The sequence below is a fragment of the Ictalurus punctatus genome, chromosome 10 (genome assembly GCF_001660625.3).
Source record: "Ictalurus punctatus breed USDA103 chromosome 10, Coco_2.0, whole genome shotgun sequence".
Lineage (NCBI taxonomy): Eukaryota > Metazoa > Chordata > Actinopteri > Siluriformes > Ictaluridae > Ictalurus > Ictalurus punctatus.
The window spans coordinates 8,386,658-8,401,080 of record NC_030425.2 but is presented as its reverse complement, the minus strand read 5'-3'; the positions used below and the strand labels follow the sequence as shown (position 1 = coordinate 8,401,080).

Below are 14,423 nucleotides of genomic sequence, written 5' to 3'. Positions count from 1 at the left end.
TTCTAATTTTATAAGTTTACAAGAAACCAAATATAAGATTATTAAAACAAATTTCTAGACATTTTTACTCATTCAAGCGTTCCATTTTCTTATACCATTGGCAGATAATGTAGGTAATTTTATTGCTAAAAACAAGCAAAATTATCTGTCAGTAGAATAAAAAAGTTTCAATCTTGAAATGAGTAAAAAAAATGTCTAAAAGTAGGTTTAATAATATTATAATCTTATAATAGGATGTACTAGATCAGTCTATGTTCAAGATATTTTCATTTGCTTAATCATTTTTTGCAGTGCATTTACTTTAAAAAAACAAAACTGTTCCCATGACCCTTTATTTAATTTAGTTTTTTTTTTTATTGATTTTTCAACTTGTCCATCTGTAAAAAATAAAAAATAGTTTTAAATTCATGCTATTTTGACATCATGCCTTTTCCGACTCCTATTATTTTTGTACATGCTCTTGATGCTGTAGAGCCCTGCTCACTGCTGTGTGTGTGTGTGTGTATGTGTATGTGTGTGTATGTGTGTGTACACAGGCCCGCTATAGGAAGGAACAGACGTTGCCTAAAACAGTACCATGGATCCCCCCAGTGGACAACCTGCTGAAGGACAGCACAGATGGCTGCGCCCTTGCTGCGCTGCTGCACTTCTACTGCCCTGACCTTGTCAAACTAGAGGGTAGGTACCCCTGCTGTGTGTGTGTGTGTGTGTGTGTGTGTGTGTGTGTGTGTGTGTGTGTGTGTGTGTGTGCACGTGTCCATGTGTAGGAGTGGGTTAATTGTTGCATTGGGACATTTGTTGTATCCTGACGCCTCAGTTTGTCCCTAGAATTTTGAAATAATGACTTGTTTATATTTAAAAATTACAGAAAGAAATGAGAGGGGTGACCACAAGAGGATTTCACATGTAAAGCAACATAATCAATGAAATCATTCGTCATGTTAATCATCCTTGTCACACATTTAAAGTAATCACATCAGACCAATGGAAATCAATTAGATTAGTGACCCTGTGAATGATTGTATTTATCACACTAGTCATGTGATGTGCTGATTAATGGCCTAACCTGTGATTGGTGGAGTCCCTCTGTACTCCTGACTGTGTTTGCTCATTTTGTACAAAACTTGTTTCCTTGACAGACGTGTGCCTGAAAGAAAGCATGTCTTTAGCGGACAGCTTGTACAATCTGCAGCTCGTTCAGGACTTCTGCCGCGAGCACTTGAACCGCTGCTGCCACTTCAGCCTGGAGGATATGCTCTACGCCTCTTCTTCCATCAAAGTAAGCCATCGTTTCTTCAGCTTTAGAACAAATTACTGTATTCAACCACGGACACTACCATCATCCATGCCCTTACTGTATATAGAGTTCTCCGATAGTAAGTGTAGTCTCTGAGAAAACAGTTCTGGGATTTCTTCCAGTGAGAGTGTACGCAGAGAATACTGAGACTGAGAACAGTATTATACCACTTCAACACTATTTATTTCTGCAGTGTTACATCACTTTAATACTGCAGATCCTGTAGCAGAAACAAACATAATTCTCAGGTACTTGTTTGATTTCATGTAGTCTGATAATAAACATTTATTTACCATTAATAGACAGAGACTCCAGCGTTGGCTTTTTGAACTAGCCAAATGTAAAGCAGCTCCATTAAGGTTTCTAGTTCTAGGAAAGTTTTAGAGAAAAAAGTAAGAGGACACCGTTGGTGAAAACTGTTTATAGTTGTTATATAGCAAGGTCTACGTTTCATGGGCATTCCTCAACTTCAACTATAAACGGATAAATAAAAAAAATTGCAATATATTATAATATCATATGCTGTATGAAAACGCCTTAGTACAAACGTTTTACTAAGAGACAGACATGCAGTTTTGTAGATGCGGATGTGTATACATGATCCTAAAGTTAAATATTGTAAATAAAAAGTGCCTGATGCTTTAACGTGACGGCTACACTGAGGAAGATTTCATATGCTAACCCTAACCTTATGCCTCACACCTCCAGGGTTGAGGGTTCGAATCCCACCTATTAAGGAAAATTAATGTGTCTACAATGATTTCTATGTGCCCTATTAATTAGTAAACGATTTTGTTCCACTGAGAACAAAGATGAGCGAGAGGGTCCGACTTGCATGCTGAATTTCAGCAAGACTGCTTGTGCATTAATCTCTGGTCATACAGTTACAACATACATATACAACCATACATCATCCAAAGGTTATTTATTACAACTGGGGAAGAAAATCTATAAAAAATTAACCAAAGTGCTCAGACCCTTTAAGGGCCAATGTAAAGCTGTGATCCACCAGCAACAAACAGAACTAGGGTTTGAGGCTGGAAAAAAACAGATTTATATCAGACTGAAAATACTTCTTCACTTATGTTACACAATATAACCAAAAGTTTGTGAACACCTGACCATCAGTTCCATATGTGTTTGTTGAACAACCCATTCCAGTTATAATATATATACCTCCATTCTTCTGGGAAGGTTTTCCACTAGATTTTGGAGTGTGGCTGTGGGGATTTGTGTTCGTTTGGCTACAAGAGCATTACTGGGGTCAGGCAAGGTGTTCTAGGGTGCATTCAGCGTCATAGTTCATCCCAAAAGTGTTCAGTGGTGTTGAGATCTGGGAAGGACACTCAAGTTCTTCCACTCTAACCTTGGCAAACCATGTCTCCATGGACTTCAATTTGACCGCCTTAGTTCCAGTGAAGGGAAGTTGTAACGCTACAGCATACAAAGATTCTATACAATTGTGTGCTTCCAAAATTGTGGCAACAGTTTGGGGAAGAACCAGATATGCGTGTGATGGTCAGGTGCCCACAAACCTTTGGGCATATAGTATATTTTGTAGCTTTTGGCATTACATTGGGGTTTCGTGTATTACCTCCCACGATTATCTTGTGCCATTCCTGAAATGGAAACCTAGACACGTGCATCAAAGTTTACTCTTGCTCTATATGAAAACATCTGCCATTTCTTCAGTGGTAGACTGCCTGAATCAGACCTAACTACAATGACAGTGGTGTGCGATGTCAAGGCCATGGTTTTTGAGTATTGCTCAGCTTGCTTTTACAAGCAGAAGAAGGCGCAGGCGGTTGGTTTGCTCGCGTTTGCCAAAGCGGTGAGTCACGCATTACAAAACTCTCAGTGGTGAGAGGCTCCCCATGGTAACGTATTCTCAGACTCTGTGAAGACATGCTAAAATATAAATCACTCCCAGGCTTCTCTGTGGAGGAAAAATACAATCATCCTTGAAGTTAATGGTTAAAACAAATGTTTAGAATGCTATTTTACTGAGAGGAAATTTAGTTGAAAATTTAAGCAAATGTTCCAGATGGTCAGTCATGGCTGAATATTTAGTGAGCCCACGTTACTGGATGCACAGTAGATGTAGCATTGCTTGGATCTTTCCGAGTTTGAAATTTATTCAGTAATGTAAGGAGTCAACCTAATCTCTCTTTACCTCATCTGTAGCAAGCATGATATTAACACAGACAATGCCTCGATGCAGTGAATGTTTACCACTGTATTTATATTATTCATTACACCTGGGGAAATTCAATATTTTAGCGAATCAAAATATCATATATCTCTCTGTAATATTGGTTCAACTATACAGCTATTAGTGGAGAGGAGCGAGTGATGTAACCAATTCAGAGATGGGGAAATTTCTAATTTTTATTGACCCCAAGACTTTAGGTTAAAGACAGTGCTGTTTTTACTTGTGCAGTGTTCCCATCACTAGACTGGGGCATAAGGACCCACACAGACCACAGGGTAAGCACCCCCTGCTGGCCTCACTAATACCACTTCCAACAGCAACCGTAGTTTTCCCCAGGAGGTCTCCCATCCATGTACTAGCCAGGCTCAATCCTGCTTTGTTTCAGTGGGAAACCAGGTGAGAACTGCAGGTAGCTGTGGCTCTGGCAAGCCTACAAAGACATTCTGTACAATTGTGTATTTCTAACTTCTAACAATTTGAACCAAGAGTTGCACAGTGCTTACCAGGTCGTAGACATGTGAAATGCAATTTGTTGCCTTTTAGTGGTGGTCTCATAACCGTGTAAAGACTAAATCTATAAAGCTATAAAGACTAATCTTTGTAAACCTACACCTCCTCATTGAATAATCACATTTTTGTCCTGTTGTCTTTGACAGAACAATTACCTTGTGTTTGTGGCTGAGCTCTTCTGGTGGTTTGAATTGGTTAAGCCATCTTTTGTGCAGCCTCAGGTTTTGGTCGATGAAGGTAAACAAAATAACCAAATACAACCAAAGTCTAATATATTATAATGATCACTTAAGTTTTTTAACAAATAATTAGCCGTTTTAAATGTTAGTTTGACTTGCAAATACATGACCTGGCTTTCGTCTCTTTGGTCTTCAGCACCATCTCCATCACTGAAGAATGTTCCATCTGTGCCCATCTCAAAAGTCACCAAGAGAAGTTTCATGGAACGGCCTCCCAGTCCAGACAGACCAAGGTACAGTACCTTTCACACCTTAAGACTCTTTAGACTCGTGTAATTCTGTGCCTCACTAATGTGTGCTCCTAACTTTTAGTCTCCCGCTGCGACAACAGCCTTTAACAATAAACTCAGGTAAACTGATTTCAGAAAGCCATTTTTTATGTTTCTTTAATTTTCTTTCCTGTGACCTGCTCAGCAGTATGTATTAGCCAAATATTAACCATTGTTTGCATACTGTCCAGGTGAGATCAGGCGATCAACCTCCATGTCATTTGTTGACAGTTTTTTGGGGACTTGGCCCACGGAGAGGAGGTGTGAATACTTAGGACACCTTGTTCAATACCACTGTATTTATTAGAAATATTATAGACATGTCAAAACCAGTGCTAACTACTATTTACACATGCTTTGTCCTTTGTGTAGGTCAGGGACTCAGGGTGTGTCCTTTGATATCCCATTAGATAAGGGCGACACCACTCAAACTATTACACAACCCAGACGGGGTATGACCAGGTCTGTAAGCACTGAGGGATTTGGGCTCAAAGTAGCCAAGGGAATGAAGCGAAATCTGTCCTTCCAACCTGTTATTGGCCAAAACATTGGTATTGAGGAAGAAGGCTGTGCAGATACTCTTGTGGGAATCCACCATGGTGGTCTGAATGGCACAGCACCAAGTAGCATTGAGGAAGCCCTAGAAATAATCAATAATTCAGAAAAGCAACAGGAGGACACCGGGGTTGAGGCAGAGAATGAAGGTTTCTTCCTTCATATGCAGACCAAAGAACTGATGCCCAAAACCCAAGATGAAGGGGGAGACTCTGTTTCAGAGGCCATGGGGATTTCAAGTGCTTCAACTATGGAGGTGGACACTGGAATTCACGTAAAGACAGAAGATATCCAAGAGACTCTGGATGAGGACTCATCGCTTAGAGACTGCACAACAAGTATGGAGTTAGATGCAGACCAGTGCTTTGAGGCTAGAGCAAGTCATAGCCAGGATTCCATTAGTTCATATCCCAGCAGTGTTGGTACCAAGTCTCCTATAGCTGATACTCCCATAGGAGTTAAGATGACCAGCTTTGCTGAACAAAAGTTCAAAAAACTCAATCCAAATGCAGAGCCCAAAGGGGGAAACTCTCAGGGGACTACACCAGACAGTTCAGACCTTAACCTTTCCCACTCAGTCTCCTGGGCCCCCTCACCAGAGACAAGCCCTGTCCACCAGCCACAGAGGGATCCGGCGCAAGCCATGGCTGCTGAAATGGTGCAGCTGCGTATGCGGCTGGAAGAGAAACGCAGAGCCATAGAAGCTCAGAAGAAAAAGGTGGAAGCTGCCTTCACACGACACAGACAAAAGATGGGGCGCAGTGCCTTTCTCACAGTGGTCAAGAGAAAGAATGATGGTGCCTCACCAATCCAGGAGTATACCACAAGCTCAGAGGCTACCAAGACACTATCTGATACTGCAAAATCTCCAGAAAAGTCTCCTGTCAAGTCCCTTAGTGAGGAGAGCATGTCTGAGACAGACTTGCTGGAGTACACGCGTTCTATCGAGAAGTTGAACACTTCTCTGAGCTTTTTGCAGGCAGAGATGCAACGGCTAGCCCAGCAGCAGGAGATCATCATGCAAATGCGGGAACAGCAGGCCTGGGTTGTGTCTCCACCACAGCCTTCACCCCAGAAACAGGTACGGGAGCTTAGAGGAAGTGGAGCTCGCTCCTCAGGTTCCCCCTCACCAGCTGATTCCCCGCATACCACCCATCGCTCCCCTACCAATATCAAGAGAAAGTCAGCTTCCTTCCACTCCAAAACCCCACGGACACCCAGGCCTACTGAACTGAAGATCACTCCATTCAACCGAGTTCTCACTGTACCCCAGTCTGTGGACAGCTTACCTCGTCTGCGCAGATTCTCACCTTCGCAGTCTGTATCCAGCTCTTTTGCATACTTTGGAAATGACCTAAAACCAAGCAAAAATAATATGCAAGCTGATACCTTGTGTACAGAAGGTACTGCTTCTGATCTCACTTTACCAACCAAAGACATACAGCAGACTGAAACGGACATTGCAGATTCAAGAACCAAGGAGTTCGAGAACAGTGTGGAGCAAAATGGAGAGATGAAAGATGATGGAAAACAGTCAGAAGGAGAAATTAAGCCCACAGTGGAATCTAGTGTTTCTGAGGTGTTGTCACAAGCTGTAAAAGAAACATTCATAGTAACGCCTACTGAGAAGCCAATAGATTTAGTTAGTCAAAGCAACAAAAGCTTGATCGAAGTGCCACTATCAATCCTAAAGCCTCTCGAAGGACAGGAGTTGGAAGAGTGTGGAGAGACACTGACAGCAGGAGAGAACCAGGATGATGACCAGAAGATGTGCTGTGGATTCTTCTTTAAGGTACGCATATTTCAAATACTCATCAGTTTTATATACATGAAAATGTTGAATAGTCAGTTATTGATCTAATGTTTATCATAAAATGAAGAATGAATATTACACTTGCGTGTATGACCTTGGGCTTGTATTCACAAAAACTCTCATCTTACCACTGATAGTTCTTCCAAGTGACATTAAAATTTCCAAGCTTGGAGTTTCTTCTTAAGACCTACCCATGAAACTACTGAGAGTAGGCTATACTAAGGAATTTGAAGACTTCCTGACCCCAGAGTATGACTGGCTGATGCAGTAGTAGTCTGTGTGATAAACTTATCAATGAAATGACATGATTTCATTCATAATTTCATATTTGAATATCCAAATCTGAATGGTAACTTGTTAAATATGTTCTGTCAGGGTATGTGTCTGCTACGTTGAATATAAAAGGGTAGAATGTATTTAAGCTTACATTTAATTAGAGTAGCAATTGAAACTTAATTTAGCAGACTATATTAGAAGTGTATACCTGACTGGATGTAGTAACAATAACCTACAGTTTTGAAACCAAAACTGTGTCCGAGGCCCTCTAGTGGCTGAGTTCAGTAACATTTTTAACCCCGCCCACGCCTATGTTAGTGAAAGGGAAAAGACCCAAACAGACATTTTGTTAATACTGTTCTGACCTTGATATCTCCTCCAATATTTTTCCTTACGATAAATGTGTTTTATAGGAGTTATTTGATGATAAATAAAAGGGCGTGGCTGACAGTTTTGGACAATACAGTCGAGTCTTGTGAATACTCAGCCCATTTCTAACACGCACTTAAAGCTTTTACCAGTTCTTTAGCAATAACCAGTTTCATTCTGCTATAAACTGTTCTAACAGATCCCCAGGAGGAGGAGTTAATTGCATTTTTTCCCCCAGTATTTTTCTCATTTTGATGTCTAAGCTGTAGCTTGTTGTACTGAGGTTATAACTAGCAAACCAACATGTTTAAATTCTTTATTCTAATATTTTGAGATACTGGATTTTTTTTTATCTCCATGAGCTGTAAGCCGTACTCGTCAAGATTAAAACAAAAAAAGGCTTGAAATATTTCACTTAATGTGTAATGAATCTAGAAAATATGAAAGATCCACTTTTTGAATTAAATTACGGGAAAAAAACGAACTTTTCCACGATATTGTACTTTTTTGACATGCACCTGTATAGTTAATTTGCTCATTTTCATGAAGCTAGTCAGTAACACTGGATGGCACTGTAACTTTTATGTCTGGTGTTATTGCATTGCCTCTCAAACTTTGTCTGTAATGTTGTTCGAATGTTTAACCAGATGTTTGCCAGCTATAACCTGCACAGGCTTTAGGAACTTGTGCTGTAAGAATTAGGACCATTTTGCATTGCTCTTTTTAACTGGGTAAACTAGACTGCTGTTTTATCTAGGTCATTAAACTGGGGATAATAAATAATTTACATATTGGTGTAAGTCAGGCTCGAGTCAGACCCAAGAACAGTAAGATTGTCAAATTTATAGATAGCCAAAATTTGCTTTAGGTGGCATTTCAACTTGGTTTGTCTTTCTGTATACAAGTAACCACATGCTGATAATTACTGTAGCTCAGAGAATTAAACGAGTAAACGTGCAGTTGTAATTTTGTAATGCTGTTAATTATAGACTGTTTGCCTTAAACACTGTTGACAAGATTAGATTGTTTACACGCCACAGTGCCAGTAGTGAGCAAAGTGACGTTTATATTGGTGATAACCAGAAGCAGTTACTGTTAACAAATGTTGGGTGACTTCGTCAGCCTTTGTGTTTACGTTGTTGTCGCGTTCCTTTAATTAACAGGATGACATGAAGGGGGAGGACAGCATGGCACTGAAGCGAGCTGCCCTGCTGGAGAAGAGGCAGAGGAGGGAGCGGGAGAATCAGCAGAGGAAGCAGCAGCTGGAGGCTGAGCTGGAGCAGAAGAAAGAGGAGGCTAGGTGATGCTCTACCCAGTAGGTCTGTTAGCAAAATATTTGTATGAAGCATGGCTGAAAAGCTTCTGCTTCGTCTTCTTTCTAGATTAAAGGCCGAAGAAGAGCGGCTGAAGAAGGAGGAGGAGAAAGCCAGACGGGAGTTCATCAAGCAGGAGTACCTGAGGAGAAAGCAGCTCAAGCTCATGGAGGACATGGACATGCTGGTGAAAACTCGGCCTGCCACGGCTAAGCAAAAGAAGCCACGGCCCAAATCCATTCACCGGGATGTGATTGAGTCACCCAAGACTCCTGTTAGGGCAACAGCAGGTAAAGGGGCGGATGCCCTTTTCCTGGGCGGCGAGACCCGTGTGCTTTGTGCCACCCTCAGCCTTCTGCTTTCCTGCTCACTGAATTCCTTCAGATCAGTTCTAACAGGCTTTCTAACCCTATCTAATTACTTATTCATTTGTTTTCACTTGCTTTGCCTTGCTTTGACTCTGCTCTGTTCTACACTTTGTGATAATTCGCCTAATTATTTTATCTAAAATTCCTCCAAACTTACCAATAAACAGTCGTATCAGCAGTGTCATGCTGACATGCTGAGACTCACAGCGTTGTAGTGATTTTACTACCCTTACTAACACCTGTTGTTGAGATGTTATATTACATTGTATTATATTATATTATATTATATTATAAATCTCTGAGCAGGGAGCTTTATCAAAGGGGGTAGTTCAAAGTACAGCAAGTGGCCTTGTCTTTGAATTGTCTAACTTTATTTCCCGTGGCACCGTTGTGTTTTACATCCAGGTTCACGACCTCGTGTTTTTTCAGTGTCCAGTATCTCTTTGGCCTCCCTCAATCTGGGAGACAACGAAAGTGTCAGCTCAGAGAAGCGAACCCCCAGGTAAGAACCATGGTTAAGTTAAGTAAATGTTAAGTAAAGAAGTTATCATTACAGCTGGTTTTTTCTATGGTGGAAGCAGCAGTACCAACCAGTAGGGTTTTCGTTTTTTGCATTGTGTAGTACCTCTATAGTACTAACCTGGCATTTCTTATTCTGTGAATTCCTGTGTTCTTCCACATTCAGAAGCAATAGCTTAGCGTCCGGCAGCCTATACGGCTTCTTGGGCTCTCCTCGTGTAAGAAGGAGAAGGTCAGTCTTAGCTGGATCAGCCACCTTACCATTCCAGTCCTCTGCTTGCGCTGTGTCATACACAGTCAGGGGCTATCTGTTCCTGGTGAAAGGATGCCCATGCGTACACATCCCATAACTGCTTTCATGTGTTTATTTTTCATTCTATGATCGATTTATCTCTCAAACTGGGTAAGAAAGCTTAATAAATAATGTACGTCTTCAATCCAACATGTGACTGTACACCCTGTGCTGTACAGCAGATGTAATAGTGGTACCCCTAAGGATTAGCAGAACATGTAGCAGTACAAAATGCAAACACTGAAGTTCACCGCCTGAAATTGCATGAGACTAAAAGAAGTGGAATGCTGCCTCAGCTGCAGGGAAAGTAATAACATTATGTATTATATTTGCTTGGCCGCACTATTAATTTGTGTGATCTGTGCCCCAGTAGGCCTGACTCGGCTGACAGCTTCCTGTCTCCTTCTCGGTCTGAGAGCCATAATGGAGAGAAAGACTGGGAAAATGCTTCCACCACCTCCTCCGTCACGTCTATCACTGAATACACAGGTTAGATTCTTAAACCGATTTGGTTTGTAGAGACAGAAACCCCTTTTATAGCATACCAAAGTTATTTATTATTATTATTTTTATTTTATTTTTTTTGCAGGTCCTAAATTGTACAAAGAGCCCAGTGCCAAGTCGAACAAACATATTATTCAGAACGCTTTGGCTCATTGTTGTCTGGCTGGGAAGGTCAATGAAGGTCAAAAGAACAAGATCCTGGAGGTAAGAACATAAAGTAGAGTAATTTATTTTGAGCCATTATTTGTTCTGTCAAGCCAGAAATGGGTAAAAATTCAGTGTTTTATGTTTAAGGCCAGGTGACACGATGGCTTAGTGGTTAGCATATTTGCCTCGCACCTCCAGATTCATCGGTTTGAATCCATCCTCGCGGAGTTTGCGCGTTCTCCTCATGCTTCGGGGGTTTCCTCTGGGTACTCCGGTTTCCTTCTCCAGTCCAATGATATGCGTTGTAGGCTGATTGGCATGTACAAATTGTCCATAGAGTGTGAATGTCTGTACGACTGTGCCCTGCGATAGGTTGGCACCCTGTCCAGGGTGTCCCCTGCCTTGTGCCCAGAGTTCTCTGGGATAGACTCCAGGCTCGCCACAACCCTGTCTAGGATAAGCGGTACAGAAAATGGATGGATGGATGGAGTTTGAGGCCAAGTTGCATTACACTGTTAGGAATTAGTAATGGTGGTTATTTACGTAATTCTATTCACAATATTTTCCAACTCAAACTATTAAATGTATGAAAACCTTTAAATAAAGATGTCTGTGGGTTAATAATGACCTTTCCCGGTCTAAAATGATCAAATCTGAAAAAGTATATTGGAGCTCATGTCTGTTACCATCAAAATGAATATTTGCTAATCATGGATTGGTGATTTCCTAAATTAAATTCAATTGAATGGAATATTTCAGAGCTATGTATGACCCAATGTTTCATGCTGTTTTCTGTAGGAGATGGAGAAATCGCAGGCCAACAACTTCATAATCCTGTTCCGTGATTCGGGCTGTCAGTTCCGCGCTGTTTACACATACTGCCCCGACACAGAGCAGATGAACAAGCTGGCCGGCATCGGGCCCAAAAGCATCTCGCGCAAGATGATCGACGGCTTGTTCAAGTACAATTCTGACCGGAAGCAGTTTAGCCAAATCCCAGCTAAGACCATGTCTGCCAGTGTCGATGCCATTACCATCCACAGCCACTTGTGGCAGACCAAGAAGCCGGGAACACCGAAGAAAGTAGCACCCAGCAAGTCCTAAGATTTTATATCGGCTCTCTCTCCTGGAGTGCTTCTGATCTCAGCAATGCTCTCTTTCGTTGTACGTATAAACTCCAACCTGCACTGCGCAGAATTCTGCATCTTTGTCATGGAACACAACCCACACTTGAACTAAAGTAAAATATGCACAACTGGATTGTAAACCAATATGGGCTTTTTAGTGGATCTCACTCCTGTATTTAAAACCTGAGCGCCTCATTGCAGTTCAGTTAAAGCACGTGTGTGTGTGGCTGGGTGGGTGAGTGTGTGTACCTTTTATATGTGGCAAGAACACGGTAAATAATGAAATGATGAAATATGACTGATATTTGGTAAACTGAAGCACTGAATGTCATTTGTCTGTATAAAGAGAAATGTTGCATATACATTTGTTAACATGTGGCCTTGGTTTCAAGTTCTTTGGTTGTTTTATAGTATGTAATGAACTGATCTTATGTAAGATATTTACCATTAAAGTGTTTGTTTTATTATTATTATTATTATTATTATTTTTTAAAGAGCTGGTCACCAGTGGACCTCGCCTTCGGGTGCAATGCTGAATGTGCGCATTAAACGAATCGATGTGGTAATACATAGTATATTTTAGCTTGCGTTTGAATGGTTTTTTGTTTCGTTTTTTTTTTTTTTTAAGTGGCTTTGGTTCACAGCAGGATTGTGAATTCTTACAGTATTTTATGATTTAAATTTTATTATTGTTCTGCATAATCTTACAGATCAGAGGAATTGTTTTAAATTCAAAGCCACGATCTGTTGAATTCGGTGTGTCATGATAGGTTGCTAAGGTTAATAACTTCTGCGATTTGTATGTTGTTAAAATGAATGAAGCTAGCAGATATTTGATAATGCCATAATGAATAATGTATCAGTGATTATTTCTCTTATCAGCTTCACAGTTAATATATATTGACAATATATATTAATTTCATTGTATATTATATCTTAGTTTCATTGTAGCAGTAGTTATTCCTGTTTGTCTCATTTGTGATAGATGATACATGTCACTGATTCTGCAAGTCAATACGTTTTCCAGAGTAAAGTTTCCTGCGTAGGAAGTATTGTCCGATAATGTCTTAAAATTTAGCAAAACTGCCAAAAAAAAAAAAAAACAACAACAATGTGCCAAACTACATCTTTGTATTGCTAATGAATGATTTAGACTGAGAACAGATGTTTTTATTAATAATTTATTTTGAAGTTTCATTTAGCTTGGGATATCAGAAGTAAAGCTGATTGATGTTTGTGGCATATATTTCAGTGTGATGAGAAGGCATGGCCCCTGTTGGATCTTTGTTGGGTGGAATATATCTTTTTACGGGTCAAGGTTTACTACATTTGATATGAACACACGCAGGGTTATTATTATTATTATTATTATTATTATAATTTTTTATTTCTCCAGTTTTCTGTTGGTTCCTTATTCCATTCCAACACACTGCTATTAATAAATATAGTAAATTACTGAACATAACTTGGGTTGTGCAGTGGAAAATGTACAGGCCTGATGTACTGTATTTGGGGGACAACACACACCTTTTTTGAAGCAGTTGTATTAAAATAATTTGGCTGTTCCAAGCCATAAAAAGAACTGGCTATGTATTTATTAACAAGCACAGTTTACATATTGTACAGTGTGTTTTGCCCATCTTAATCAAGCAAATTTGTTTTCTAGACACTGCTGTCACTTGTTAAATAGTCAAACACATCTGAGTCATAATGCATTGAATAAAGTTGCGCATGACCTCAAATGCTGTATGGGAAATATTTTTGTCTAAGAACCTGAACAGTAAGCTCCAACACTTAAAATGCAGGCTAGACTCTATTCCTAAATTCCTAAATACCAAATGTTTTCAAATGACAGTGCTAAACTATCATTAATCCAGATTAAATAGCTTGATTTTTGACATAAGTTAAAATACACAAATAGAAAAAAAACAAACAAACAAAAAAGATTTTACAAGCTGCACGTGTTACATTTCAAAGATTATATTGGGAATAGACAATGGGCGATCCTTGATGTACTTTATTTTAATACTATTCATGTCTATTTGAATAGAAGCAAATTTTCTGAACACATCGAGAGAAATGGCAGGATCCTTAACAATCCTTAAAATTCTGTCTGCTTTAGTGAAATGAAATGTTTAAATAGAAACTCCCATCTGCAGCTAATTTAGTTATTTTGTCTCCTCTGTAATGAAAGATGTTAATTATTTAGAGATTCTTATAGAAGTAGATTCATACATTTTTTGCGGCAAGATACTGAAGATACGAATACTGACATTTGATCAAAAGTATGTATTTGGTTTAGCAGTTTTCAGTGAACTGATAATAGCCTCTTTCACACTTAAAACCCAGAATATTATCTGGATACATTTACCGATTGCAGCCTTTCAGCCTTCAAACAGTATTTTTCAAAGATTCACACATTTTGTTTATCAGCGCTGTCTTCGTTCTACTTCTCAGACTCCTTTCTGGTTCAATCCATTTTCCAGAAATTTTTTCTGTCCTTTTTGTTTGTTTGTTTGTTTGGATGATGTTGTGTTCTTCCTTTTCTTCTTCTTCTTCTTCTTCTTCTTGACGTTAGGCTTCCAAAGGCTTCTCTACACTGAAAAACCAACA

General features: G+C 39.8%; 1 protein-coding gene across 6 annotated transcripts in view; it reads left to right on the top strand.

The window, feature by feature from the left end:
* Positions 1-12,280, top strand: part of camsap2a (calmodulin regulated spectrin-associated protein family, member 2a) — a 40,568-nt gene extending 28,288 nt beyond the window's left edge. For 2 of the 6 annotated variants that reach the window (XM_053683080.1, XM_047158179.2), the window contains 13 exons: positions 537-678; positions 1,140-1,279; positions 4,166-4,256; positions 4,395-4,491; positions 4,571-4,608; positions 4,719-4,788; positions 4,900-6,874; positions 8,704-8,840; positions 8,923-9,143; positions 9,651-9,723; positions 10,406-10,521; positions 10,622-10,740; positions 11,482-12,280. In XM_053683080.1, coding sequence (XP_053539055.1) covers positions 537-678; positions 1,140-1,279; positions 4,166-4,256; positions 4,395-4,491; positions 4,571-4,608; positions 4,719-4,788; positions 4,900-6,874; positions 8,704-8,840; positions 8,923-9,143; positions 9,651-9,723; positions 10,406-10,521; positions 10,622-10,740; positions 11,482-11,787 — 3,525 coding nt within the window. In that variant the 3' untranslated portion in view covers positions 11,788-12,280. Of the gene's footprint in view, positions 1-536; positions 679-1,139; positions 1,280-4,165; positions 4,257-4,394; positions 4,492-4,570; positions 4,609-4,718; positions 4,789-4,899; positions 6,875-8,703; positions 8,841-8,922; positions 9,144-9,626; positions 9,724-10,402; positions 10,522-10,621; positions 10,741-11,481 lie in introns of all 6 variants that reach the window. The other 4 variants (XM_017478968.3, XM_047158176.2, XM_047158178.2 and 1 more) reach the window with 3 other exon arrangements.
* The last annotated feature ends 2,143 nt before the right edge of the window (positions 12,281-14,423 follow it).